Source organism: Oncorhynchus kisutch, linkage group LG8 (assembly GCF_002021735.2).
Source record: "Oncorhynchus kisutch isolate 150728-3 linkage group LG8, Okis_V2, whole genome shotgun sequence".
Lineage (NCBI taxonomy): Eukaryota > Metazoa > Chordata > Actinopteri > Salmoniformes > Salmonidae > Oncorhynchus > Oncorhynchus kisutch.
In genome coordinates this window covers 77,126,701-77,154,617 of record NC_034181.2, presented here as the reverse complement: position 1 = coordinate 77,154,617, position 27,917 = coordinate 77,126,701, and the positions used below count along the sequence as shown (strand labels likewise).

Sequence of the window (27,917 nt, the reverse complement as noted above, 5' to 3'; positions counted from 1 at the left end):
CATTCAAATTGCCATCAATAAAATGCAATGGTGTTTGTTGTCCGTAGCTTATGCCCATACCATAACCCCACTGCCACCCATGGGACACTGTTCACGGCATTGACATCAGCATACCACATACCATCTGTCCGGTACAATTGAAACCGGGATTCATCTGTGAAGAGCACACTTCTCCAGCGTGCCAGTGGCCCTCAATGGTGAGCATTTGCCCACTAAAGTTGGTTATGACGCCGAACACGCAGATGAGTTTATGCAGACATTCTTCAGTTGTGCAAATCCAGTTTATCAGCGGTCCGGTCTAAGATGATTCCGTAGGTGAAGAACCTGGGGGTGGAGGTCCTGGGCTGGCTTGTTTACACATGATCTGCGGTTGTGAGGCCGATTGGACATACTACCAAAATGACGTTGGTGGATTATGGTAGAGAAATTAACGTTCCTGCAGTCAGCATGTCAATTGCACAAAACTTGACATCAATGCCATTGTGTCGTGGACATTTTAGAGTCGCCTTTTGTCCCCAGTACAAGGTGCACCTGTGTAATGATCATGCTCTTTAAATCGGTGACATTAAAAAACTATCTGCACAAAATTTGAGAAATAAGCTTTTTGTGCATATGGAAAATGTCTGATCTTTCATTTCAGCTCATGATACATGGGACCAACACTTTACATGTTTACATTTTTGTTCAGTGTTAATAAATTAGTAGTGTGGGAGGAATGGTGATAATCCTGAAGAGATCACCTTATAACTGATATGCAATAAATCACTTTATTATGCAGGGCCTCATTTCATTGGAGTCATCCAGACCTACACTGGAATATACATGTGGAATGGACTGGATCAGCCTACTAATAGGGATTACTAGAATACCTTTATGAACGTGTATGTGCCATTAACGATCCAAGTCATCTTTTGCACCACAAATTGTCCAATTCAATCCAGTGTAAAATACATTTCATTAGCGCATTATGCCATACACTCAAATGCTTTTCACAGCAAAAATAAAGTTACTAGTTGTCAGTAAGCACACCATCCACCACGTCACAGACTACTGTATAATGGCCTCGTCTAAAATGTCTGAGTTCTTCGATAGAATTTAATTGACACAGTTCAGAACAAATTAAGGCAATTTAAACACTGGGGCAATAAAGTTGTATTTATTCAAACAGTTATATACACATATAGTAGTAAAATTCATCAAGTCAAGTCTCAAACTTGCTTAAAAGAAACAAAAATTGTTTTCCATCAGCCACCAGAGGTCAGCCAAGCCACAGAGGGGGCTGCTATTGCACTCTGGGTAATATAGGCATAGCAAAGATGAGAAACCAGACACTAATGTTCTCAGTAGCCCAGTCACAGGAACAACTCATTCAGCATATTTTTTTTTTTTTACACAGTTTGACAGTCCAATAACAAGGGAGAATGGAAAGCATGCTGCAGAAGGACACTTCTATCAAATAGTCTGGAAGAAAACAGATGGCACAGAGATCTACTCCCTTTAAAGGATATTGCCTGAAGATCATGCAGACCAACAGCCAACTCTTTTCACATTTAAATAAATCTAAATTTTAGGAAGAGTTTTTTGGATTAAACAAAGAATCAATATTTGTCATGCTAGTATCCTTCGGCTAATTGAGCCTTAGCCTACTCTGATTGTAACAAAGACAAAGAGTACTTGGACATGCCATTCTATTTAGAATAGTATGCCATACAAATGCTTCCACAGCAGAAACAAACACTGTTACACAAGTAGCTGTCATTAAGCTCAGCATCCAGCATGTTACTGTGGCTCTCACTACTGTACATAGTGGCCTGGTCTTTTCTAGTTTTAGAAAAGGGAGTAGTGGAACGAGCGTCTGATTTCCCTTCTATCCAGTACAGTAGTAGTTTCAGTCAGTCTATATGGCTCTTATCTAATATTACACTGTACAGCCCAGCATTGGAAGGCACATCATATACAACTAACATACATACAGTAGGCTACACACAGTGTTTTCAGACTGACAAACCAGACAGGGGAATAGGGATTTTGTTTGAAGGTATAAACATCTTATATAGTGGGGCTGTAGTGGTCATTTAGCTAAAACAAGGGGCGAAGTGGTTTCATGCTTTAGGTGAGTGGTACATTTCATTGGCATCGTCGGTGGATGTTATGGAAGTATTCACACAAGGCACTTCGTGCCAGACACACAGGAAGGAGGATGTGCATCAAATATAAATATGTGACCAACCTAGTGCTGTGGGGAGAGGTGTCTGTCGGTCTGTGTATGAATGTTGAGAGGGAGCTTGAGAAGTAGGCTAAGAGGGAGGAGAGTCGGCAGATTGTTTGTGGGGAGGTGTGTGTGCGTGCGTATCAGTAGTGGAGGGAGAGGAAGTGACAAGGGAGAAGGAATCAGCGGTTGTGGTCCTCGACTCCTCCCTCCATGGTCGCGGTCAGCTGGTCGAGGTCAGTCGCAGCACACCAGCAGACGGACGGGGAGACCAGACAGGGGGTGGTTGGCGCGCTCGGCCACGGCCCGCCTGGCTGACTCCTCGCTGGGGAAGGTGATCAGGGCCTCGCCGCTACGCTGGCCGCTGAAGTTGTACAACAGGAGGACGGCGTCTGGCTGGAGCTGGAGGCAACAAACCACAGGAGATGGAGGAGAGATGTGGAGAGAGAGAGAGGGGATAGAAGCCACACCGCTCAGTCATTAGCACCATCCCAACACCAGGGGGCCACAATCTGGCAAAGGAGAGAGGAGATCCTGCACTGATCAACCCAGTAGAGTTGGAGAGGAGATCCTGCACTGATCAACCCAGTAGAGTTGGAGAGGAGATCCTGCACTGATCAACCCAGTAGAGTTGGATGAGTCAGACGAGAAACCACAGGTCAATGCAATTTCTTCTAATGCATGCTTCCCTTTAGAAGAGCTACAGTCCAAAAGCAATCCCCTGATCAGTCTGTGGGAGTAGGTTAGCACACTCAGGTCAAGATGGATGAGGAGAGGAAGGGAGAGAGCGAGGAGGAGGAGAGGAAGGGAGAGAGCGAGGAGGAGAAGAGGAGAAACAGAAAGAGTCACTCTGGAGCACACTGTTGATTTGACGTTAGGCAGGTGGACCGGCAGGCAGGCAGACGGGGGCCATATGAGGTACAGGGTAGGCTGGTAACTTACCCAAGTCTCCCTACAGACAGAGCCACTCTTTGGGCTGGATCAGACTCCTGGTCTGTCCCTGACTCATCTGAACCATGCTGCTGTAGTCTTCAGGAGAGTACTACAGTGTAATGAGGTTCACAGTCAGACTTGGTAGAGCATTATATACACACACAGCACATAAATACAATCACACTTAAATGTAGATACACCACAAGTACCCAACAACCCACCTAAAAGCTGTCTTTGGAACATATAGTGGGGCAAAAAAAGTATTTAGCCAGCCACCAATTGTGCAAGTTCTCCCACTTAAAAAGATGAGAGGCCTGTAATTTATCATCATAGGTACACTTCAACTATGACAGACAAAATAAGAAAAAAAAAATCCAGAAAATCACATTGTAAGATTTTTTATGAATTTATTTGCAAATTATGGTGGAAAATAAGTATTGTGAAAACCTTGTGAAGACGTACAGAAAACGTTTGACCTCTCATTGCCAAACTTTTGTTATTGACCAAATACTTATTTTCCACCATAATTTGCAAATAAATTCATTAAAAATCCTACAATGTGATTTTCTGGATTTTTTTTCTTCATTTTGTCTGTCATAGTTGAAGTGTACCTATGATGAAAATTACAGGCCTCGTCTTTTCAAGTGGCAGAACTTGCACAATTGGTGGCTGACTAAATACTTTTTTGCCCCACTGTACATACAGTTTAAGTCAGAAGTTTACATACACCTTTGCCAAATACATTTTTTTTTAAACTCAGTTTCACAATTCCTGACATTTAATCCTAGTAAACATTTCCCGTCTTAGGTCAGTTAGGATCACCGCTTTATTTGAAGAATGTGAAATGTCAGAATAATAGGAGAGAATAATTTATTTCAGCTATTATTTCTTTCATCACATTCCCAGTGGGTCAGAAGTTTACATGCACTCAATTAGTTGGTAGCATTGTCTTTAAAATTGTTTAACTTGGGCCAAACATTTCGGGTAGCCTTCCACAAGCTTCCCACAATACGTTGGGTGAATTTTGGCCCATTCCTCCTGACAGAGCTGGTGTAAGTCAGGTTTGCAGGCCTCCTTGCTCACGCACACAGTTCTGCCCACAAATGTTCTTGAGGTCAGGGCTTTGTGATTGTTACTCCAATACCTTGACTTTGTTGTCCTTAAGCCATTTTGCCACAACTTTGAAAGTATGCTTGGGGTCATTGTCCATTTGGAAGACCCATTTGCAACCAAGCTTTAATTTCCTGACTTATGTCTTGAGATGTTGCTTCAATATAGCCACATAATTTTACTTCATGATGCCATCTATTTTGTGAAGTGCACCAGTCCCTCCTGCAGCAAAGCACCCCCACAACATGACACTGCCACCCCTGTGCTTCACGGTTGGGATGGTGTTCTTTGGCTTGCAAGCTTCCCCCTTTTTCCACCAAACATAACGATGGTCATTATGGCCAAACAGTTCTATTTTTTGTTTCATCAGACCAGAGGACATTTCTTCAAAAAACACAATCTTTGTCCCCATATGCAGTTGCAAACCGTAGTCTGGCTTTTTTAATGGCGGTTTTAGAGCAGTGGATTCCTCCTTGCTGAGCGGCCTTTCAGGTTATGTCGATATAGAACTCGTTTTACTGTGGATATAGATACTTTTGTACCTGTTCCCTCCAGCATCACAAGGTCCTTTGCTGTTGTTCTAGGATTGATTTGCACTTTTCACACCAAAGTACGTTCATCTCTAGGAGACAGAACGCGTCTCCTTCCTAAGCGGTATGACGGCTTGGTCCCATGGTGCTTATACTTGCGTACTATTGTTTGTACAGATTAATGTGGTACCTTCAGTCGTTTGGAAATTGTTCCTACGGATGACACAGAATTGTAGTCCACAAAAAAAAAATCTGTGGTCTTGGCTGATTTCTTTTGATTTGCCCATGATGTCAAGCAAAGAGGCACTGCGTTTGAAAGTAGGCCTTGAAATACATCCACAGGTACACCTCTAGTTGACGTCATTTAGCCTATCAGAAGCTTCTAAAGCCATGACATTTTTGGAATTTTCCAAGCTGTTTAAAGGCACAGTCAACTTAGTGTATGTAAACTTCTAACCCATTGGAATTGTGATAAAGTGAATTAATCTGCCTCTAAACTATGGTTGGAAAAATTACTTGTGTCATGCAAAGTAGATGTCCTAACTGACTTGCCAAAACTATAGTTTGTTAACAAGAAACTTGGAGTGGTTGAAAACAAGTTAATGACTCCAACTTAAGTGTATGTAAACTTCTGACTTCAACTGTACATGCATTCACTACAAGTGTAGTGTAAGACACCAATCAGAACAGTTCCTCACCCAAACTGAGTGCTCAGTCAGAAAGCACAACAAGTTTCTAATTGATCCAGATAGCAGAAACCAGGGGATAACCGGTCAGGATGAGTTTACAGTGGTTTAGTCAAGAGTCAGGACTGAACTCAGCAACACGCTCTCTTTAGCATATACACTGTGTAGGACTGTAAAGCCCTACAGTAACTGGTCAGGTGTTCTCACATGCTGGGAGCTTAGAGTTAGCCCCGAGGAAAACACACACATATGACATTAAAAACTTTTCTAAACAAACCTTTAAGAGCACAAAGAGACCCAAACCTTTAGCAAAAACACCTGAATCCCATCCCTGTATCGTCAGGCTAGAACACCTAATACACCTGCCCAACCAGCCCAGTCAGTCACAGTACTGTGAGAGTTCAGTTCATACCTCCTCTGTAGACTCACTCCGCCTACTCAGCCAGTCAGCCAATGAGGGAGAAGCAAGAAAAGGGGAGAGCACAAGTGCACACGTCCCTTATTGAATATGCTGCAGTGCTGAACCATGGTTTGTGTTGCAGGAAAGCATTCTGGTTGCTAATATATGAGCACACAGACTGTTCAATTCTGAATGATGGGTTTGCCTACAGGCTTGTAGTTAAACATAAAGCTGGTTTTGTCATGAGGTGGGGGAATTATACAAATATGCTATTAATGAATAAGAAGGGTTTGTCCAGGTATTTCTTAATTTGTGTGTATTGTTTTATATTACTGCACTGTTGGAGTTAGAAACATAAGCATTTCACTGCACCCGTGATAACATCTGCAAATTGTGTACGCGACCAATAACATTTGATGTAACACAAGCCATACAATGTACCGACAGTAGAGTCCTACACGGGTCAGTTCTGGAGCCGCACCCGCCCAAAACCAATTCAGAGCCCCACCTGACGAAAGACTGTTCTCCTCAACCTGATCCACCTGCATAGAATTGCCTACAGCTGACAAAAACTTTATATTTCAATATTGTTTAGATAATCAAATAATTGAATTGAAACTTAAACAATTCCAAGAATCTAATATAGGCTGCAATAATACATTTATAGGCTATAGCCTACTCAAACTTTAAACAGCGCACCGGTTTAAACTTCATATGGCCTGCGTATGGTCCAAATGAACAAAAGCCTGAATTAACTGAATTGGCCCACCTTAAACAAATACCTGCTTGCAAGTTTTGCTGTCTGCATAGCCACTCCATCTACCGGGTTGTTGTCCTGGTCCACAATGACTCATGCAGCACCTGTTTCCACTATGGTGTATTTCATAACCTTTTTATTTCTCTGGTTAGGCCTACGTTAGCCTTTTTCACGTGAGCTAGGCTAGCCAGGGAAAGTACACTTGGCAACGTATTCACGTGGGGGGATAAAACAAGTTTCAGCACCACACAATGGACAGTTGCCTGATCCACTGCGTGCATGGCTGGTAGCCTACATGTCTGCCTCACCGCTCACAGAATGGAATTCACAACACAATAAGATCCAGGGTTTGTAAAAAAAAAAAAGAAGTTTTATCATGATTTAAAATGCTTCCGACCAGCAAAATAATTGTTCTGAACCGCGAGTCGAACCGTGGGTTGAAATAACTTTTTCATTGCACCCACTAGCTGATTTTTTTTTGCAGGTCAACCGCAGGGAGCTGACCAGATGCAGGACTCTAACCAACAGCTCCTAAACTCTGTAAAACTAGCAGAACATCCTGCTTTGCTACAGTCTGTCACACAGGCACAAACATATACCCACATCAGACAGAAGATGTATTTTTACAGGTAACATACCACAAGGCAATGTTCATATGAGCCCCATTCAAACAGCCCCTTATTTCCAACTCATTTGCAGGTATACCTTTTATACATGTCAGTGAGTAACTGGCAGGGATGGTGTTAAACCATGGGGGCTGTTTGCATTTCAAATTAGGGAGATGTTAAAACAATGGAAGTGTTCATGAATTTACCTGAAAAGTAGAGAACCAATCACACAGACCCATTACCTGTATTTTGGTTACAGCATCTGTGAACATGCAGGAATCATGACTAGGTCTTAGGTGGCTTTTAATTTGCCATGTTTTTTTACCCCCACAAAAAAGCTGGCATGGTAAAATTGTGGGATCTTTGTATATGAAAGGGACAATACACACAAAAAGAGTGGCAAAGAAATCAACCAAGACACATTAAACTGCAATGGAGTTTGAGACGGGGGCTGGGGAGACTGGAACTAAGGAGACTGGGGTAGAGGGAGGGAGGGGATTGTTTTAGGGGACTATGGAGGGAGAAGGAGAGGTTAGTATTGGAGGTCATATTGGAGGTTCTGACCTGGTATCCCTGGAAGAAGCTGAGGATGTCTTTGACCCCGGCGTTGTAGGGCAGACCCTGCATCCTAACTAGAGCACCGTGCTGGGGCATCATGGGAGAGGCAACGTGGCCTTGGGCATGGGGCTGCTGGGCCGCTAACGCTACTGACCCTGGAGGAGACGCAAAGTAGCTCATCGTGGAGGGAGAGACTGGGGGGCTAGAGCGAGAGAGAAACACATTTATTTTTCTTTCTTTCTTTCTTTGGAAGCAAGTGTACATTATTCAGAAGATGTTCCAGTGTCAAAATCAATACCAAACATGGCACTTTGAACTGCATACATAAATACATGAAACACACATGACAAAAGAGGATGTACAGTTCATATTGACAAAACCCTAGAGGGAAATGGTTGTGTAGTTCGCACTAACCTGGGGTAGTGCGCAGTGTAGTTCGCAGTGTAGTTCACACTAACCTGGGGTAGTGCGCAGTGTAGTTCGCACTAACCTGGGGTAGTGCGCAGTGTAGTTCGTACTAACCTGGGGTAGTGCGCAGTGTAGTTCGTACTAACCTGGGGTAGTGCGCAGTGTAGTTCGTACTAACCTGGGGTAGTGCGCAGTGTAGTTCGTACTAACCTGGGGTAGTGCGCAGTGTAGTTCGTACTAACCTGGGGTAGTGCGCAGTGTAGTTCGTACTAACCTGGGGTAGTGTGCAGTGTAGTTCGCACTAACCTGGGGTAGTACGCAGTGTAGTTCACACTAACCTGGGGTAGTACGCAGTGTAGTTCATGTTCATGTTCATGTAGAGCTGTGCAGGGTGGTGCTGTGGGGGGTAGTAGGCCAGCGTGGGGGTGGGGTGGGGGCTGTGTGGGGGCTGGGGTGTTCTGGGGGTGGCCAGTAGGGGGGGCTGGTACAGAGCAGCCTCAGAGAGCATGGCAGGAGAAGGGAACGCAGCATAGGCCGGAGGAGCCAGACCTGGGGAGAGGACAGAGAGCGAAGTTCAGAATCTCAGATACAACCACACAGGAACATTGGATCCTTATCATAACCTCAATATTACTACACCATCATGCCTAAGCCTGCACATCAAACATCACGCTGAACCATCACACAGCTCCCAGCGGCATACAACATCAATCAAATGTATTTATAAAGCCCTTTTTACATAAGCAGTTGTCACCGGGTGCTTATACAGGAACCCAGCCTAAAACCCCAAAGAGCAAGCAATGCAGAAGCATGGTCACTAGGAAAAACTATAGTTTTACATATGATTGATAAGACTAGGTTAGTCACATAAAAGCCTCAAGGTAGTATTCTACTCAGTTGCTCCAGTTCTGTCCTTGATGTTACCCTAACCCTACAACATAAACACAGTGATGGATGAAGGGAGGTAGTGTATTTACACACAAACAGGCTGTATGGGTCTGTTGCCACATTGACACAAAACACAGTCAGATGACCTTGTGGGTTGAGGGCGGGTTTGCAGGTACACTCCCCAAACCAATCTGGTAACTCAAGTGACCTTGTTGGGCTGAAGGCGCCGAGTGACCTTGTGGGGATGAGCGTTCCCAGGTACACTCTGCTACCAACCTGGCAACCCGAGTGAGTGACTGCCATAACTCCAGGTCAAGCCAGTGAGATTACAGTTGTCAAACATGAGGTTGAATAAATGGAAACAAAGTTGACAGCAAACAAACAGCCATTTGAGCAACTGCTCTCAAAGTGTGTCCATCAGAATTCACAACAGCCAATAGCCACACCAAGAGTGTGCACTGCCCTTAGTGATATGATAAGCAGGAATCTAATCTCTATAGCAACAGGGCACTAATAGAACAAAGTACACTGGGATAGATAGACACACCCACTTTAACCATGTGTATGCAAACAAACCCTTCAGTGTTTTAATGGGTGTGTTACAACTAATATGGAGTGCATAATTACTACAGCTAACCCTGCCTGTGTAATACACTGCTCAAAAAAATAAAGGGAACACTAAAATAACACATCCTAGATCCGAATGAATTAAAGATTTTTATGAAATACTTTTTTCTTTACATAGTTGAATGTGCTGACAAAATTATCAATGGAAATCAAATTTATCAACCCATGGAGGTCTGGATTTGGAGTCACACTCAAAATTAAAGTGGAAAACCACACTACAGGCTGATCCAACTTTGATGTAATGTCCTTAAAACAAGTCAAAATGAGGCTCAGTAGTGTGTGTGGCCTCCACGTGCCTGTATGACCTCCCTACAACGCCTGGGCATGCTCCTGATGAGGTGGCGGATGGTCTCCTGAGGGATCTCCTCCCAGACCTGGACTAAAGCATCCGCCAACTACTTGACAGTCTGTGGTGCAACGTGGCGTTGGTGGATGGAGCGAGACATGATGTCCCAGATGTGCTCAATTGGATTCAGGTCTGGGGAACAGGTGGGCCAGTCCATAGCATCAATGCCTTCCTCTTGCAGGAACTGCTGACACACTCCAGCCACATGAGGTCTAGCATTGTCTTGCATTAGGAGGAACCCAGGGCCAACCGCACCAGCATATGGTCTCACAAGGGGTCTGAGGATCTCATCTCAGTACCTAATGGCAGTCAGGCTACCTCTGGCAAGCACATGGAGGGCTGTGCGGCCCCCCAAAGAAATGCCACCCCACACCATGACTGACCCACCGCCAAACCGGTCATGCTGGAGGATGTTGCAGGCAGCAGAACGTTCTCCGCGGCGTCTCCGGACTGTTACATGTGCTCAGTGTGAACCTGCTTTCATCTGTGAAGAGCACGGGGCACCAGTGTCGAATTTGCCAATCTTGGTGTTCTCTGGCAAATGCCAAACGTCCTGCACGGCGTTGGGCTGTAAGCACAACCCCCACCTGTGGACGTCGGGCCCTCATACCACCCTCATGGAGTCTGTTTCTGACCGTTTGACCAGACACATGCACATTTGTGGCCTGCTGGAGGTCATTTTGCAGGGCTCTGGCAGTGCTCCTCCTGCTCCTCCTTGCACAAAGGCGGAGGTAGCGGTCCTGCTGCTGGGTTGTTGCCTTCCTACGGCCTCCTCCACGTCTCCTGATGTACTGGCCTGTCTCCTGGTAGCGCCTCCATGCTCTGGACACTACCCTGACAGACACAGCAAACCTTACCACAGCTCCCATTGATGTGCCATCCTGGATGAGCTGCACTACCTGAGCCACTTGTGTGGGTTGTAGACTCCGTCTCATGCTACCACTAGAGTGAAAGCACCCCCAGCATTCAAAAGTGACCAAAACATCAGCCAGGAAGCATAGGAACTGAGAAGTGGTCTGTAGTCACCACCTGCAGAACCACTCCTTTATTGGGGGTGTCTTGTTAATTGCCTATAATTTCCACCTGTTGTCTATTCCAATTGCACAACAGCATGTGAAATGTATTGTCAATCATTGTTGCTTCCTAAGTGGACAGTTTGATTTCACAGAAGTGTGATTGACTTGGAGTTACATTGTGTTGTTTAAGTGTTCCCTTTATTTTTTGAGCAGTGTATGTTCCCTGAACAAACCATTAAAAAAAAGGCATAACATCGACTGAAACATGTCCGTTTTAATAATAAACAACCATTTCTGAAAGCTACTTGTCCTGTTGTCCTTGCTAGATATTCTCCTGTTTACAAGATATGTTCTGAAACATTAATGGGACATGCAGTGATTCAGCTAGGTGTATTATGGACTTACAGGGTAGTTTGCAGGGTGGAGGGGACAGGCCGCTGCGGTTCAGTGTTCCTCCCATCAGGACGAAGCTCATCTCCTCAGTAGAACACTGGAACACCTCCACATAGCGGTCCTTCATCATCTTCTTGTGGCACTTCTGGGCCACCATGAACGCCCTGTCAGCTGACCTCATCTGAATGAAGGCGTCACCTGAGGGACGACCCTGGAGAGGAGAGGGAGGTTACAGATGAGAATGATGCTCTGATGAAAGGGTTAGGGTGGGAACTTCGGTCACATCTCAATAGTGTAGAGATGCTTCCGAATCCTGGGCTTGTACCCATCACTTCATCTACACTAAGTATTTAATATAAGACGGTGAAAGTACCATGGCGTGTGTGTGTACCAGTACCTGTTGGTTGAGCACCATATGAACTCCATGTGGTTTAATATCAATAGTGTGTTCTCCCATGAACTCCAGTATATCCTCTATAGCAGCGGTGTAGGGTAGACCTCGCAAACGGACACAGTCCCGCGTGCTGCCAGTCGCCAGGTAAGGGGGCGTGGCCAAGACCGGCATGGGGACCATGGAAGAGGAGGGCAGTGTGGAGATCAGAGGGGTGGACATGTAACGGTTCAGGACCTAAGAGGGCAGAGGTCAAAAGGTCAGACGACAAAGTCGGCACAGACTTCATTATATTGCTGTTTCTGTGGTGTTGAGTCATGTTGACATTCATTTACAAGAGGCTTTGATATAATAGTCAAACAAACAACTCCTGTGTCATGACACGAGTACCATCCTCCAGCAAACTGACTCATGGGGACCGCATTCTATGCTGTGTCACGTATAGTCCTTCAACTTTAGTCATGTCTTACACTGTAAACACAATAGTCATTGCACAACAAATTAGAGAACTGGTTAAATATGGAGAAAGAGGTTCATAGCCAGTAGTCCTCCTTTCTAAAGAAATGATCAAGTGACAGGCAGTGCCTAGAACACTGTACCTGTTGGACCTCAACTGTCTTCAAAACGCTCTATGCATCTCTACCTCACAGTGACTGTCTACTATAATGTAACTGTTGCACCTTGGCTGCAGTACAAGGGTGCAACAGGTATGGCATTGATGCATCTCTGATAGTAGGTTAAGTAGTAAAGAAACCCCATTGAGTCCCTAGATGCCATACCTGTTGGACCTCCGCTGCAGTGCTTCTGAACAGCTCTACATTCTACTACACTGAACCTGTGTGAACAGCTCTACCTCATAGTGACTGTCTACTACACCTATAAACAGTGACTGATGTGTTTTACCTGTTGGACCTCTGCTGCAGTGCTTCTGAACAGCTCTATATTCTACTACACCTATAAACAGTGACTGTGATGTGTTTTACCTGTTGGACCTCTGCTGCAGTGCTTCTGAACAGCTCTACATTCTACTACACTGAACCTGTGTGAACAGCTCTACCTCATAGTGACTGGCTACTACACCTATAAACAGTGACTGATGTGTTTTACCTGTTGGACCTCTGCTGCAGTGCTTCTGAACAGCTCTATATTCTACTACACCTATAAACAGTGACTGATGTGTTTTACCTGTTGGACCTCTGCTGCAGTGCTTCTGAACAGCTCTATATTCTACTACACCTATAAACAGTGACTGATGTGTTTTACCTGTTGGACCTCTGCTGCAGTGCTTCTGAACAGCTCAATGTATCTCTTGCCCAGGATCTGCTTGTGTTTCTTCAGGGCATTCAGAGCGTACTCTTCACAGGAGAACAGGACGAAGGCGTCACCTGTGGGCCGCCCATCAGGGTACTTTACGAAGAGTAGGCCGTCGCTAGCGTCCGTCACAGGGCTGTCGGCCCCCAGGAAGGTCAACACGTCCTGGGGAGAGGCGGTGAAGGGAAGACCCCTCATCCTGATGATCACCTGGTTCTCCTTGGACAGGAACTGGGCCACCTCGTTGGATGTGCCTACAGTCACAGAGGGAGAGGAAACAGAGTTAGCTATAAGTGAGAAGTAAGACCTTTAGCTAATTACTTGGTCCCTTTAACATGCAAATTATTGTTGCTTATTGCCACTAATAAATAAAATGATAAAATGCATTACATCACTTTAAAATACAAGAGTAGTGAGTCAGAGTCTAGGGCAAACAGTATCTGCTGAAAGTCCAATGTCTTGACAGATATTATAGATCTCCAGTCGACTGGCTAGAGTCCACAGACAGACACTAGTCTCTCCCCCTGCTCTCTCTCCTGTATCAGCTCTGCTCTTTGTCTATTCACGCCCCCTTTGTATGGCCCTGAGCTGGGCCTTTCACTGGCCGCCGGGAGGATGAGGTGAGACACTGTCGGCCAGGGGTAAAGTTACCTTCCTCCAACTAGCCTCTGAGGGGTGAGGCCCACAAAGCACCTTTCATTCCCCCAGGATAAGCCAGAGAACCAGAGCGGTACAGGGCGGAGGAACAGGGAAAGTCCCTCTAGTCAAGGGAAGAGAGGGAAGGGGAAAAAAAAGTCTGAAATCTGACCTCCAGCGATCTTGAGGAATTCCTCTCCTGTGGCTTTGTATACCTGTGAGGATGAGAGGAGACTCTTAGCAACTCCAAATGGCCTTTCATCTGACCAATGCAACTTGCATTGTGCTACAGTTGGAAAGCATGACACTTTTTTCCTCTGTAACAGTATTGGCTGCATAGCTGATGCTGTAACGGTATTGGATCCATTAGTGAAGCAACAGCATTAGTATGGCTGTGTTAGATGTAGGGGCTGCGGTGTTATACGGATGCTGACCTCAATGTATCTGCTGCCCATGTGGTGTTTGTGTCTCTCCAGGGCCAGGTCTCTGTGCTCCTGGTTGATGAACCGAACCAGGGCTTCACCATTCCTCCTGCCCTGGGCGTTCAGACAGAGGGCCACACCACCCCTAGAAATACACAGGGAGAGGTTGGAGGAAAGGTCAGAACAATTTGACCCTTTATGGAGGCGAAGCTGCATGTACAACATCCTGTGGGTATTAGTCGCCCAATTCTCAGTGGAACCGTGGCTTAATCACATGACACACAGTCATGGTTTGGTAACATACTTGGCGATGTTGAGGCCCTTGAAGAAGCGGGAGATGTCCTGGTCAGAGGATTGCCATGGCAACCCCCTGGCTCTGATCACGGTCTCACTGTCCACTGGTTCAGTCTTACTGCTGCAGGGGACAAACCAGAGAGGCACAGTCAACATGGGGAACAGTGTTTAACGGTTACACACTAAACTCAATGCTGCATGAGACAGAGAAAGTAATGTTCAGAAACTCTTGAAGACAATGTAAATGGACTTGAATAGTACTTCTATATTGTTAAAAACCAAAGTGTTTCAGTAAGTTGTCTTCATCAGAGAGAGACATGGTAAAAATTGGGACTTATGCAGTTTAACAGTCTACTTCACACTACTCTAGCACGGCAACACACATGCCAGGGGTTTTCAGGGCAATGGGTATCAGACACCGTAGTGAGATTTGTGTGGTGCTACTGGATAGCCAGTTAAGTACTTAATGGCAAAGTTGGAGTGGTTTAATGACACGCTTGTGGTTTCCCTTGTTGCTGTAATCAATGCTACGAGCCTGGCTCTGAACATGGGAGGGACGGTTGGTTAGGCTTCAACTGCAGTGAACACTAAACAACAGGTTTAGTATAGAGACGTTGCCACACAACCTGGTTGAGTGAGGTTACATAAAGTCGATGCACTGAGAATATACATACCATGCTCCCGATTCAAGCTTGTACTTCACAGCTTCAAAGCATGAGAATTTGTGGTCTGCAAGAGATTCAAACACTAATTTACAATGTGGATCAAACTTCTATCCACATTTACCTTCAAAAGGACCATACTGATAAAAAATAACTTCACATTAGGCTTGACATTGGATCCGCCAACAGAAGCCAATCAACTTCACTTATATTCAGACTGAACAATACAACAAATGTTGTTTTTAAGTGTTGCTCCATGCTGCCAGGTTGTTTCATGCTCAACAGATCTGGCCTGCCAGCCTGCAACTTCAGCAGCATTCCTGTTAGCCACCTAACGTAGAGAGATTGACAGGGCTGTGGGGTGGCCAGGTGGGACTGGCACAGACAGAGAGCGATATGCGATAGCAAAAGAGGAGAGAGATGTATAGACTTACTGTATGGCTCAGCCAGGATGTGCAGGGAGAGCTGGACCATACACCTCACCTCCTTCAGACCCATCACCTGCTCTGACAGGGGAAGTTCTGGGATGCACACATCTACGCACATGTAAGGATGTTTTATCAGTCATTTATATAAGTACTAGGAACAGATGATTACATTTCATCCGACTCTGACTTACATTCTAGCATAGAGTGCAGTGTTAGGTCCTGGACCTGTCCAGCATTGGGACAACATTTGTGGAACTCTTTCCTCACATCCACAAAGGAGTAGAAACACTCCGGCAGGACCAGGTTCTGAAACAGACACACAACAGGTAGGTCAGTCATTAGTCCATTCAACATTCGCTGAATAGTAGCGTACTCTGTAGACAGACCTCACGAAAAGGAGGGATAATAGGAGTGATGCAATGAAGGGAGCCAGGAATAGGTGGCATAAAGAGGGGATGAGATAAAGCGGGGAAAACAGATGACATGAAGCCATCTACGGATGATTGTGTGGATAGCTAGCATTCCTGTGCAGATGATGACGTTACTGCTCAACACAAGCACAGGAGAAATACTGCTAACTGTGACCCAGGAATTACAACTTACACACGTGGCTAAAAGGTCAAATGTAAAGAATATACAAACAAATACCAGACTCATTATCTGAACTGAATTATAGCATTGTGCCTACTTCACCTGAACAAAGTCCAAGAGACTGATTAACATAATACCTTTTCCATATATATACACACACACACGACCGTTCAAAAGTTTGGGGTCACTTAGAAATGTCAGTGTTTTTTAATAAAGCACATTTTTTGTCCATTAAAATAACAAATTAATCAGAAATACAGTGTAGACATTGTTAACGTCGGAAATGACTATTGTAGCTGGAAATGTCTGTTTCTAAAACTAGACACTAATGCACTTGTCCTCTTGCTCAGTTGTGCACCGGCCGGGACCTCCCACTTTTTCTATTCTGGTTAGTGCCAGTTTGTGCTATTCTGTCAAGGGAGTAGTACACAGCGTTGTACGAGATCTTCAGTATATTCTTTTTCTGAGAAAGGAAGGCTATTCCATGTGAGAAATTGCCAAGAAACGGATGAGTTTCAGAAGAAAGTTATTTGTTTCTGGCCATTTGAGCCCGTCATCGAACCCACAAATGCTGATGCTCCAGATACATCTAGTCTAAAGAAGGCCAGTTTTATTGCTTCTTTAAAATCAGAACAGTTTTCAGCTGTGCTAACATAATTGCAAAAGGGTTTTCTAATAATCGAATTAGCCTTTTAAAAATAAACTTGGATTAGCTAACATAAGTGCCATTGGAACACAGGAGTGATGGTTGCTGATAATGGGCCTCTGTACGCCTAAGAAGATATTCCTTTCAAGGTAGGCCTTGAAATACATCCACAGGTACACCTCCAATGGACTCAAATTATGTCAATTAGCCTATCACAAGCTTCTTAAGCCATGACATAATTTTCTGAAATTCTCAAACCCACTGGAATTGTAATAGTGAATTATAAGTGAAATTATTTGTCTGTAAACAATTGTAAAAATTACTTGCGTCATGCACAAAGTAGATGTCTTAACTGACTTGCCAAAACTATAGTTGTGGAGTGGTTGAAAAACGAGTTTTAATGACTTCAACTCTATACGTGGTGGAAATTCCCCTAACTAGGTCAGTAAATATGAGCAATTATATTTTCTATCAAAATTGCTACATTTTCCCTAAATGGTAGGTTAGAAAATCAAGGGCCAATCAATACCTTCTTGGAGGCCTCAGGGTGAAGGGCCTGTCGTATGATGAGGGGCCCGTCGACACACAGTGTGTAGGAGCTTCTGCCCAGAGCCTTCAACTCCGCTGAGACGGACTGCTGGAACTGTAGAGAGAGAATGAAGAAAGATACAAGATGAGAGTTATTGTGAGAACATACAATGAGTCACACACACAACAAAACCAACAAAGTAAAGGCATACTTTAGTTATCAGCCAAGTAGCTCCCTATGGTCTTTTAGAGATCCAGTGTAAACCACTTGTGACCAGCAGACAAACATGGGAGTGCCAATGTCACCTCTGAGCAACCACAGAGTAACACAGTACTGATTAATTATGCTCTGCTGCAGCAAACTGCTAACTACAAAGGTTTTTATGCTTGGTTTGTTTTAGAATAATAGTGCTCAGGGAGTTCTCTCCCATAAGAATTAGCACAGTGTTTCTAACCGTTAACACTTTAAATAGGCCAAGTCTTTAGGCCTACTGGTACGAACAAGTTCCCTGAACAGGTAGGTTTGTGTTTTCTGGGGGAAGAACAGGTAGGGATGCGTCCTGAGATTGACCAACGCAAATAGTTTTTTTCAGGTGTTTTCATAGCAAGGAAGCAGACAAGAGGGATTGTGGTTTTAATCAGCACCTGGAACAGGGAGGATTTCACTTAGCAGTTAGACCAACAGTCACAACCAGACCAACCAGACAGGAAAGGGGAAAACAACCAACCCCAGCCAGAGAAACCAGCCGCTGCTTCGCTTCCTATAAAACAATGTTTGCCAATCACTAGGCCCTATAAAACACCATGCCCCACAGCAGGGACTCCGAAATAGGTCTGTGTTCAGTAATAATCATTGCATTTAATGTGGCCCATTACTAGTGTTGTGTAAACATTACTGGTGTCTTTTAACAGTCAGACATAACACCTCACCATCACCTCAACCAACAAAATGACCTCTCCAATTTGCCAGTTAGTGCTGCCAATTGTATTTCTAGCTAGCCTGGATTCCTTCTTTGAGGATATAGTTTTGGTATCCTGTCTATTGGGGGAGAGTGGGGTAAGTTGAGCCACCCTTGTTTCTAGGAAACTACACATAAAATGTATCATCTGATCAAATATTGAGGAAGAGGTCATCATTTTATTTAGTCTGTGAAGGAAGAAACCACATGGAAAAAGTGGTAAGCAAGTTAAGTCCAAAAGATATATTTTCACCAAGTCAAATTAATGTATTGTGTTAAGAGGTTTCATTATGCTTGTGTCTAAACCACAGTAGGTCATTTTAAGATTGTTCTATACATAAATTGGAGTCTAAGTTTCAATATGAGGTCCTAAACCCAGCACAGAAGCCTCTATAACAAATTTGGTTGAGTGTGGTGTACCTTAGGCCATTATTGTTTTCACTAATGATATTCCAGTGACCTTTAATAAAGCATGTGTGTCTATGTACACTGACGACGCAATAGTATATATGTTGGCTGCAACAGTAAAATAAATAACTGACACCCTTAACAGAGAGCTCCAGTCTATGGGCTCAAGTGTTTGTTAGGTGTTAAGCTCGTGTTAAAAGACAAAAAAAACTATTTTGATTGTGTTGAATTGTGTTTTGGAAATAAAGATGGGCATGGTTTTGAAAAAGGTAGTGGTAATACTTCATTCAGTACAAAAATGTGTAGGTGGCTCAATTTAAGTTGTGCCAAGAAACCACTTTTGTGTTCTCAAAACTGTTTTTATGAATTCTGATACACAACATCCTGAAATATATGTAGATACCTTTGTTAGAAAGAAAACTAGATTTCCCTTGACGGACTGATACTGAAAGTAAAAAAAATGGCTCAATTTAGCCAACATCAAAATAGGCAACACTTCTCAAATACTCTTTCCATTTCTAATAAACTATTCACCAATTCATGGTTTGTTTAGCTACTACTTATCACGTTCTGTCCAGAAGATCTAATGGTCGTTAGTGACTAATTGTGAGTCAGTGAGGCTAATTTCTAGGCAAGTCAGTTAAAAGAACAAATTATTTTTTTACAATGGCGGCCTACTGCGGCCAAACCCGGACGACGCTGGGTCAATTATGCACCGCTCTATGGGACTGCCAATCATGGCCGAATGTGATACAGCCTGGATTCGAACCAGGGACTGTAGTGACTAGAGGTCAACCGATTAATCGGAATGGCCGATTAATTAGGGCCGATTTCAAGTTTTCATAACAATCGGTAATCTGTATTTTTGGGCGTCGATTTTTCCAATTTTTTATACCTTTATTTAACTAGGCAAGTCAGTTAACACCTTATTTTCAATGACGGCCTAGGAATGGTGGGTTAACTGCCTTGTTCAGGGGCAGAACGACAGATTTTCACCATGTCAGCTCGGGGGATCCAATCTTGCAACCTAACAGTTAACTAGTCCAACGCTCTAACCACCTGCCTCTCATTGCACTCCACGAGGAGCCTGCCTGTTACGCGAATGCAGTAGAAGCCAAGGTAAGTTGCTAGCTAGCATTAAACTTATCTTATAAAAAACAATCAATCATTCATAATCTAAGTTATAACATTACTTGTTTATCTAGCGTGTCCTTCGTTGCATATAATCGATGCAACGCTGGGGGATGATTTAACAAAAGCGCATTTGCGAAAAAAGCACAATCGTTGGACGACTGTACCTAACCATAAACACCAATGCCTTTTTTTTAAATCAATACACAGAAGTATATATTTTTAAACCTGCATATTTAGCTAAAATAAATCCAGGTTAGCAGGCAATATTAACCAGGTGAAATTGTGTAATTTCTCTTGCGTTCATTGCACGCAGAGTCAGGGTATATGCAACAGCTTGGGCAGCCTGGCTCATTGCGAACTAATTTGCCAGAATTTTACGTAATTATGACATAACATTAAAGGTTGTGCAATTGAACAAGAATATTTAGACGTAGGGATGCCACCTGTTAGATAAAATACTTTATGGTTCCGTATTTCACTGAAATAAACGTTTTGTTTTCGAAATTATAGTTTCCGGATTCTACCATATTAATGACCAAAGGCTCGTATTTCTGGGTGTTATAATTAAGTCTATGATTTGATAGAGCAGTCTGAGCGATGGTAGGCAGCAGCAGGCTCGTAAGCATTCATTCAAACAGCACTTTTATGCGTTTTGCCAGCAGCTCTTCGCAAGCACAGCGCTGTTTATGACTTCAAGCCTATCAGCCTAATGGCTGGTGTAACCAATGTGAAATGGCTAGCTAGTTAGCTGGGTGTGTGCTAATAGCATTTCAAATGTCACTCGCTCTGAGACTTGGAGTAGTTATTCCCCTTGCCCTGCAAGGGCCGCGGCTTTTGTAGAGCGATGGGTAACGCTGCATCGAGTGTGGCTTTTGTCGATGTGTTCCTGGTACGAGCCCAGGTAGGGGTGAGGAGAGGGACGGAAGCTATACTATTACACTGGCAATACTTTAGTGCCAATAAGAACATCCAATAGTCAAGGTATATGAACTACAAATGGTAGAGAGAAATAGTCCTATAAATACTATATTAACTACAACCTAAAACCTCTTACCTTGGAATATTGAAGTCTCATGTTAAAAGGAACCACCAACTTTCATATGTTCTCATGTTCTGAGCAAGGAACTTAAATGTTAGCTTTTTTACGTCTACAACACTTTGTTTTTGCATTATTTAAACCAGATTGAACATGTTGCATATAATCGATGCAGCGCTGGGGGATGATTTAACAAAAGCGCATTTGCGAAAAAAGCACAATCGTTGGATGACTGTACCTAACCATAAACACCAATGCCTTTCTTAAAATCAATACACAGAAGTATATATTTTTAAACCTGTATTGCCGTTACCCACAAACACCATCACACTGGACAAAACAACACTAGGCCCCCTATACCATCATATGCATTGTATTGAGACTACAAAAAAAAGAGTTTTGTTGAACCCTTCATTGCATCTATTGCCTACAGCTATCCTGAACCTATCACACCCTAAAAGGGATGAGATGTTTGAGTCCTCGTGGTGACCGGGACCAGGATGCTGAGTTGTTGGACAGTTCTGTCTTGCCACGTGGAGCTGTGGGTTCCCATGCCACTTCAGGGCCTGGTACGCTACATTTCACCATAGTGTGATAACATCTGTGTTAGGGAAGCACTGATACACACAGGAAGCTCATTAGCTAAGGTGGGCCAGTCAGATAGGCCCCTAAGACAACTGACTGGCTTTCTCTGAAAAGACTGGCTGCCAAGGATCCAGAGGTCAATGACTCATCTGGGAGCCATGACAGATGACACACTGTATGTCATAGGGGTATCAACAGATACGGTAATGTATCTGGTAACATCTATGGTATAGATGCCAGTCATTTAAGTAGTCCCATAGATAATAGGACGGATATTAGTCAAGGAAAGTCTCGACTGACACAGTTGAGTATGTGACACAGAGAGGAACAAAACAGCCCAAACAGGTTGAGGCGCTGTGGAATTCAAAATTATTCCTCTGTTTCGGGGGGGGTAGAGCATCATTCTCAGAAGCCATCGGATATTAAACATTCTTCTGTCACCTCAGACACTGACATGCAAATATCTATCACATTTGTTTAGTTACCAAGAACCCTCTCCACACACACGTACCAGCAGGAACAGACCAGGATGTGAAGGTAGTTGTGTTCAACCTAATGCATGGTGGGTGAGGTGTGGTGTTTGTTAGCTCACGGCTGTTTTCACATCTATGCAGCCTCACCTTGCACAACCAGCAGCAGGATTAGGAATAGAAACAAATGTTTTCAAGGAACTAAGCGACACACCCTTTACTCTATCCTCTCTGCCAAACCAGCATACTATTAGAGCAAACATGTCCAACAGGACAGGCCTAACAAAGGAAACAGGCATTGATAAATATGCCAACACTAGCAGCAAGGCTGTCAGAATAGGAAATGCAACAAATGAGAACGTGCATAGACTGTCACTGTAATATATCTGACCAGCCAACCATTCATTGATTACCATTGGTTTCATTTTCCCCCAATGGGAGGTTCTCTGTTGCACTGTGCCATGGGTGAGTATGAGGTAGGAGTACCCTTGAACCTGTACCCATCTGTGTTTGCTCTGTAGTATAAGCTATAGCTGGTGTGTTTGCATGGTGTTAAGACTGGACCCATGGAGAGGAGTAGAGCAGGGGTGGTGATGAGGCTCACGATAAGAGAGTAGAGAGTACCAGGCTGTACTCATGGCTAGGCCTGTTACAGTCACACCACTGTCCCAAACTTTAGTCATTTCATGACTGGACTGTGGAGATTCGATGTTTACAATGCTGGCTCTGTATAGGATCCTCTGGCTTGTTCTCTACAAGGTACAATGCTGTTGGAGAGCAGGAAGGGAGAAGACCGAGGGAGTGTTTTATTGCTGCTGGCACTATCTTTCATTATCTGCTTCTGCTGTGCACCTGCCCCAGTGCCTTCACAACCTGGAACAGGGTGACGTTGCCCCACCTATGAGTGAGACTTAGCAGCACAGAGAGCTGAACACGCTTTGCTCCGGGGTCCCTGGAACAGAGTACACAGGCTCTGACATGCTATCACTGCACTGATATGAGGATCTTCACACTCAATACTGGCCCTAATAAGTGAGGGCCTAAGACTGACTGGGGTTCAATAAGTCCAAACCCCAAATGTCTTCCAGACAAACCCATTGATCTGAGAACAGTTAGAGAATCTACAACAGGATTCTGACTTTTTATTTTTATAAACTCAATCTTAGGGAGAGAAACTTGTTGATATGCTGAATCGAAGGCAGGCTACAAGCCCACAAGGAGCAGTAGTTAAAGTCCCCCCCGATGGAAAGGGTGCAGCCCAGCTCTAATCTCTATCGCCATTTTTCTCAGACTAAATAAATCTTCCAAAGAAAACAAATCTGCATCCTTGGCTTGGCTACTCTGGCCTTATGACATTGACAGGTCCACTGAGATATGGTCTCTGCTAGGTTAGTTAGCTATTCCTACCTACAACCCCAAAGGCAGTCTCTCGTATGACTCACATTAGCTGAATGTCTCCATTCCTCCACTGACTGCCTGACTTAAATCAATAGAGACAAATAAATAAACTAAACCTGACCAATGGCAAGAGAAAGTGACCTAGCAGACAGAGGTAAGCCAGTAAAAAATGGATTTTTCTGGTTAATCTTTAAAGGGTCCACAGACCCACAAAACAAATGAATTGGGATGGCTTGCAGGTATAGAAACTCAAACTAGAGATTACTTCAGCAATCAGCAGTGAGAGCATCTTGCAGTACGGATCTACTCTAAATCTATAGTGTGTCAACAGCAAGAGCACTGTCAAACTCAGGGGCTATATTGCAAAATGTTGTTGAGGAAGGACTGGTCACTTCAACAAACCTGCTTGTTGCATGGGAGAGGCCCACAGCATTGAGTCAGACAGCGTCTCTAATCATAACCCTAAATCACAAGGAGAGCCTGGTAATATGGAGTTTTCAATGATTGAAATACTGCTGGGGGCGGGGATGGGATTCGGTGTAACTACCTACCTACAGAGTGGATGGGATTCGGTGTAACTACCTACCTACAGAGTGCATACAAATACTCTCAACACTGCAGGCAGACAGAGCGGTTGAGAAACACGTTTGGCAACATAAGCCCTTTTGTCAAAACATACCAGGGGAGGTGGAACCTGAAAACATTTTTACATCCTGGTCATCATAAACAGGAACAGACTGCCTTATCGCACAACTACCTGGCCTGAGAAAACAGGTACTGGGCTATGGGCAGGGGTCTCTGTCACTCCCCCACTTTCTCTCTCCGTCCTCTCTACCCAGCAGGGGTATTTCTTTGCATTCCCAGGTAAACATTCAGTCTTCCAGATGTCAGCAGCTCGCATCAGTCTGGGACAAGACTAGACCTGCTTGCCTCCCCGTCCCTACCTCAACCCCACGGCAGTCACTGCTTAGCCAAGCAAGCCTACTCAAACCAGCAACTACACTGAGCCGGTCCCAAATGACACCCTATTCTCATAGGGCTCTGGTCAAAAGTAGTGCACTATAGGGAATAGGATACCATTTTGGATAGAACTACTCACGACCTGTCAGAGTTTAATTGGCCAAACAGCAGCCAAACCAAGTGGAATCATTTGTAAAGGTCAGATACCTTTCAGGGGTTTCCATTTGTTGAGAAAAATCGACACACCTTGACATTTACTTAAAACTTCAGCATCAAGCTTCATCCTGTTATCTCCCTCCAGGTGGTTGGTGACACAGACCATTTGAATGCTGTCATTCTTATCATGCATGGTTGTTTTTGCCAGTTAAAGTTCAGCCATTATCATATTATAGATTAAATGCTTTGTTCAACATCTTAAGCTTTTCTTTGGAGTCAGGTTTAAAATATTTAAGTCTGAGAATGCAGGAAAGCAAAGGACAAGACTCTAGATCTGAGTCCCAAAATGTTTTAGGGCCTGAACAGGAATCTTCACCAGTAGCCTAATCAGTCTCACCTGTTGCAGAACTTTGTCCAGAGGTTCAGCCTTGTAGAGTTCCTCCACAGACAGCCCAGTCTCCTCTTTACTCTGGTCTGTCAACTCCAAAGAGTCGGGCTTCACAAGACGTCTCTGAAGTTTCCCAACCTGTGAACGGAATCGGTGTTTCACCATGGCATGTGCCATCCATTTTAGTTATAAACTACAGTTTGGTGAAAACGCAAATAATTTCCCAAGTCAGCACTAAACATGACAATTTTATGAACTCAGACCATCAAACAAGCAGTTAATTGTCAACCAAAGCAGTTAATTGTCAACGCACAGTTGCCAATGTCAAGGCGTTGACATATAACCAAAAAGGTATGCTTTCTTTCAACATATATTTAAAGCATTTCACTGAAGTTAAATCTGACAGGTGTAGGCTACACACCCATGAGCCGATCGGTTGGATTAGTTGAGGCCCATGCACACTTTTAAAACTGTGACCCACAAATAATTACAGAACGCATACCTTTGTTGATTAATATGTCAGCTGTCAAGTTAAAACATGAATCCACTACTTAGGACACAAAAACACTAAAAAGTCAAGAAGAAACCTTTACAACGGGTGAGAAAGTCCGTACCTTTTTCTCATGTAGATCCACAATTTGCCACACCAAGAGAATTATTTCCCTCTCATCCGAACCCAGTTTACCCCCATTTGCACCAGCTGTTGCCCCAAAGAACACCACCAGAGTATCACTGTGCGAAGCCATCAGGGACCACAAGGGTAAAACTACAATTAAAAGCAAAGATGAAATAAAAATAACACCAGGGTCCACCTTTTTCCAGTGATAAGAGAAGAAAACAAAAGGTCTGGAAATTCAATTGAAGTCAAGTAAACGAATAGGGGGAAAAGAAAGATTATTTTCAAGAGGACACGAAAGAGATTTCGACCAAAGACTCTACCTGATCAAGTACTTGAGCGTGTTCTATCCAAAGATACTGGTTTAACTGGTAAAGAAAATTGGAAAAAATCCCTGTTTTCTTTCACGCGAACTCCATGACAAGCCCAGAATTGTTTTTCACCCTCGCTATTTTTTTGAGCTACCTGTGTATGATTCAGCCGCTTACTTTCAGTCAAGCTCCCAGGGGAGTTGGCCTATTGGCCGCATGGCAAAGGTGAGGGCGGGACATAGCGCACCAAAATCTATGTAAACTAACCTGATTGGTTTAGTATGTTTGGCGGAAGTAGTAGCAAATAAGAATCCGGCTGTTCACACACCTTTGAAGTAGCACAGCACCTAACGCCTCTATCACACCGACAGTGTTGGCGATTTGGCACACCAGAAGTAAGGCTACATTCAAAACGAAATCAAATGTTATTTGTCACGTGCTTGGCAAACAACAGCTGTAGACTAACAGTGAAATGCATACTTACGCTCCCTTCCCAACAATATAGAGAAAAACAGAAAAATAATAACGAGGAATACATAAACAAAGAGTAATGATAACTTGTGGGGTACCAGTTCCGAGTCGATGTGCAGGGGCACGAGGTAATTGAGATAGATATGTGCTTATAGGTAGGGATAAAGTGACTTGAAAAATATAATAAACAATACCAGCAGCATATGTGATGAGTCAAATGCAGTCTCTCAAAGGGGGGTCAATGCAGATAGTCAGGGTAGTTATTTGGTTAACTATTTAGCAGTCTTATGGTATTGGGGTAGAAGCTGTTCAGGGTCCTGTTGGTTCCAGACTTGGTGCATCAGTACTGCTTGCAGTAGGGTAGATGAAAGAACACTGTGTTTGCCTTGCAGCATTGCTTTGCACAGGCAGTTGCAATGCATTCTATGTTCTGTGTGGTGCATAGGTTGGGTATATCCAAGGTGTGCATCAAATTGTATGTGTAGACTTAACAGAAATAGTAGCAAAATGGCAATGTTTAACTTTTGTTGAACACATATCCAGTAAAAATGTTTGATTACATAATGAACAAGTTTGACTGCAGAATTTATTACCCAGCATTGATGCAATGATTGTGTCGGTCCATGTTTTTAAAAGAATATAGGAATTTTAGCTTCTCTTGTGCCAAGTTTGAAAGTGAAACTCTGTTCCACCACCTAATACAGAAAATACATGTATGTCCCTGGCTGGTAATGCCTAACCATCACCAGGTTTGTCAAGCTCCTATTTATTTGCTACATAATAACATTGTATTTGTCACATGTGCCGAATAGAACAGGTGTAGACTTTACTGTGAAATCCTTACGAGCCCTTATCCCAACAATGCAGACTTAAAAAGTAAGACAAATTTTTTTTTTTTTTAAAGGAAATAGTAACAAGATAAAATAGCAATAATGAGACTGAATACAAGGAGTACCGGTACCGAGTCAATGTGCAGGGGTACGAGGTAGTATGTACAGTTGAAGTCGGAAGTTTACATACACTTTAGCCAAATGCATTTAAACTCCGTTTTTCACAATTCCTGACTTTTAATCCTAGTAACAATTCCCTGTCTTAGGTCAGTTAGGATCACCACTTTATTTTAAGAATGTGAAATGTCAGAATAATGGTAGAGAGAATGATTTATTTCAGCTTTTATTTCTTTCATCACATTCCCAGTGGGTCAGTGGGTATTTGGCAGCATTGCCGTTAAATTGTTTAACTTGGGTCAAACATTTTGGGTAGCCTTCCACAAGCTTCCCACAATAAGTTGGGTGAATTGTGGCCCATTCCTCCTGACAGAGCTGGTGTAACTGCGTCACGTTTGTAGGCGTCCTTGCTCACACACGCTTTTCAGTTCTGCCCACAAATTTTCTATGGGATTGAGGTCAGGGCTTTGTGATGGCCACTCCAATACCTTGACTTTGTTGTCCTTAAGCCATTTTCGCCACAACTTTGGAAGTATGCTTGGGGTCATTGTCCATTTGGAAGACCCATTTGCGACCAAGCTTTAACTTCCTGACTGATGTCTTGAAATGTTGCTTCAATATATCCACATAATATTCCTTCCACATGATGCCATATATTTTGTGAAGTGTACCAGTCCCTTCTGCAGCAAAGCACCCCCAC

The 27,917-nt window shown here is 43.7% G+C and overlaps 1 protein-coding gene across 3 annotated transcripts; it reads right to left on the bottom strand.

Annotated features, from left to right (window-relative positions):
• Nucleotides 1-1,134: 1,134 nt before the first annotated feature.
• On the bottom strand, nt 1,135-26,051 carry LOC109880638 (epithelial splicing regulatory protein 2). Of its 3 annotated transcripts, XR_004210911.1 has the most exons (18): nt 25,812-25,984; nt 25,487-25,638; nt 24,882-25,010; nt 17,380-17,493; nt 15,805-15,919; nt 15,620-15,721; nt 15,198-15,252; nt 14,534-14,644; nt 14,242-14,374; nt 13,980-14,022; nt 13,124-13,425; nt 11,867-12,097; nt 11,482-11,680; nt 8,538-8,748; nt 7,798-7,993; nt 5,881-5,902; nt 3,152-3,251; nt 1,135-2,611 (listed from the first exon to the last, which is right to left on the bottom strand). XR_004210911.1 is itself a non-coding variant. In XM_031831256.1 (17 exons), exons 2-16 carry the CDS (start codon nt 25,616-25,618, stop codon nt 3,162-3,164), a joined length of 2,163 nt encoding a protein of 720 aa, XP_031687116.1. In that variant the 5' UTR covers nt 25,619-25,638; nt 25,812-26,051; the 3' UTR covers nt 1,135-2,611; nt 3,152-3,161. The 3 variants fall into 3 exon arrangements, 2 of the variants coding, with proteins under 2 accessions (XP_031687116.1, XP_031687115.1); XM_031831256.1 differs by lacking the exon at nt 5,881-5,902 and having other exon boundaries at nt 25,812-26,051; XM_031831255.1 differs by lacking the exons at nt 3,152-3,251; nt 5,881-5,902.
• Nucleotides 26,052-27,917: the final 1,866 nt, after the last annotated feature.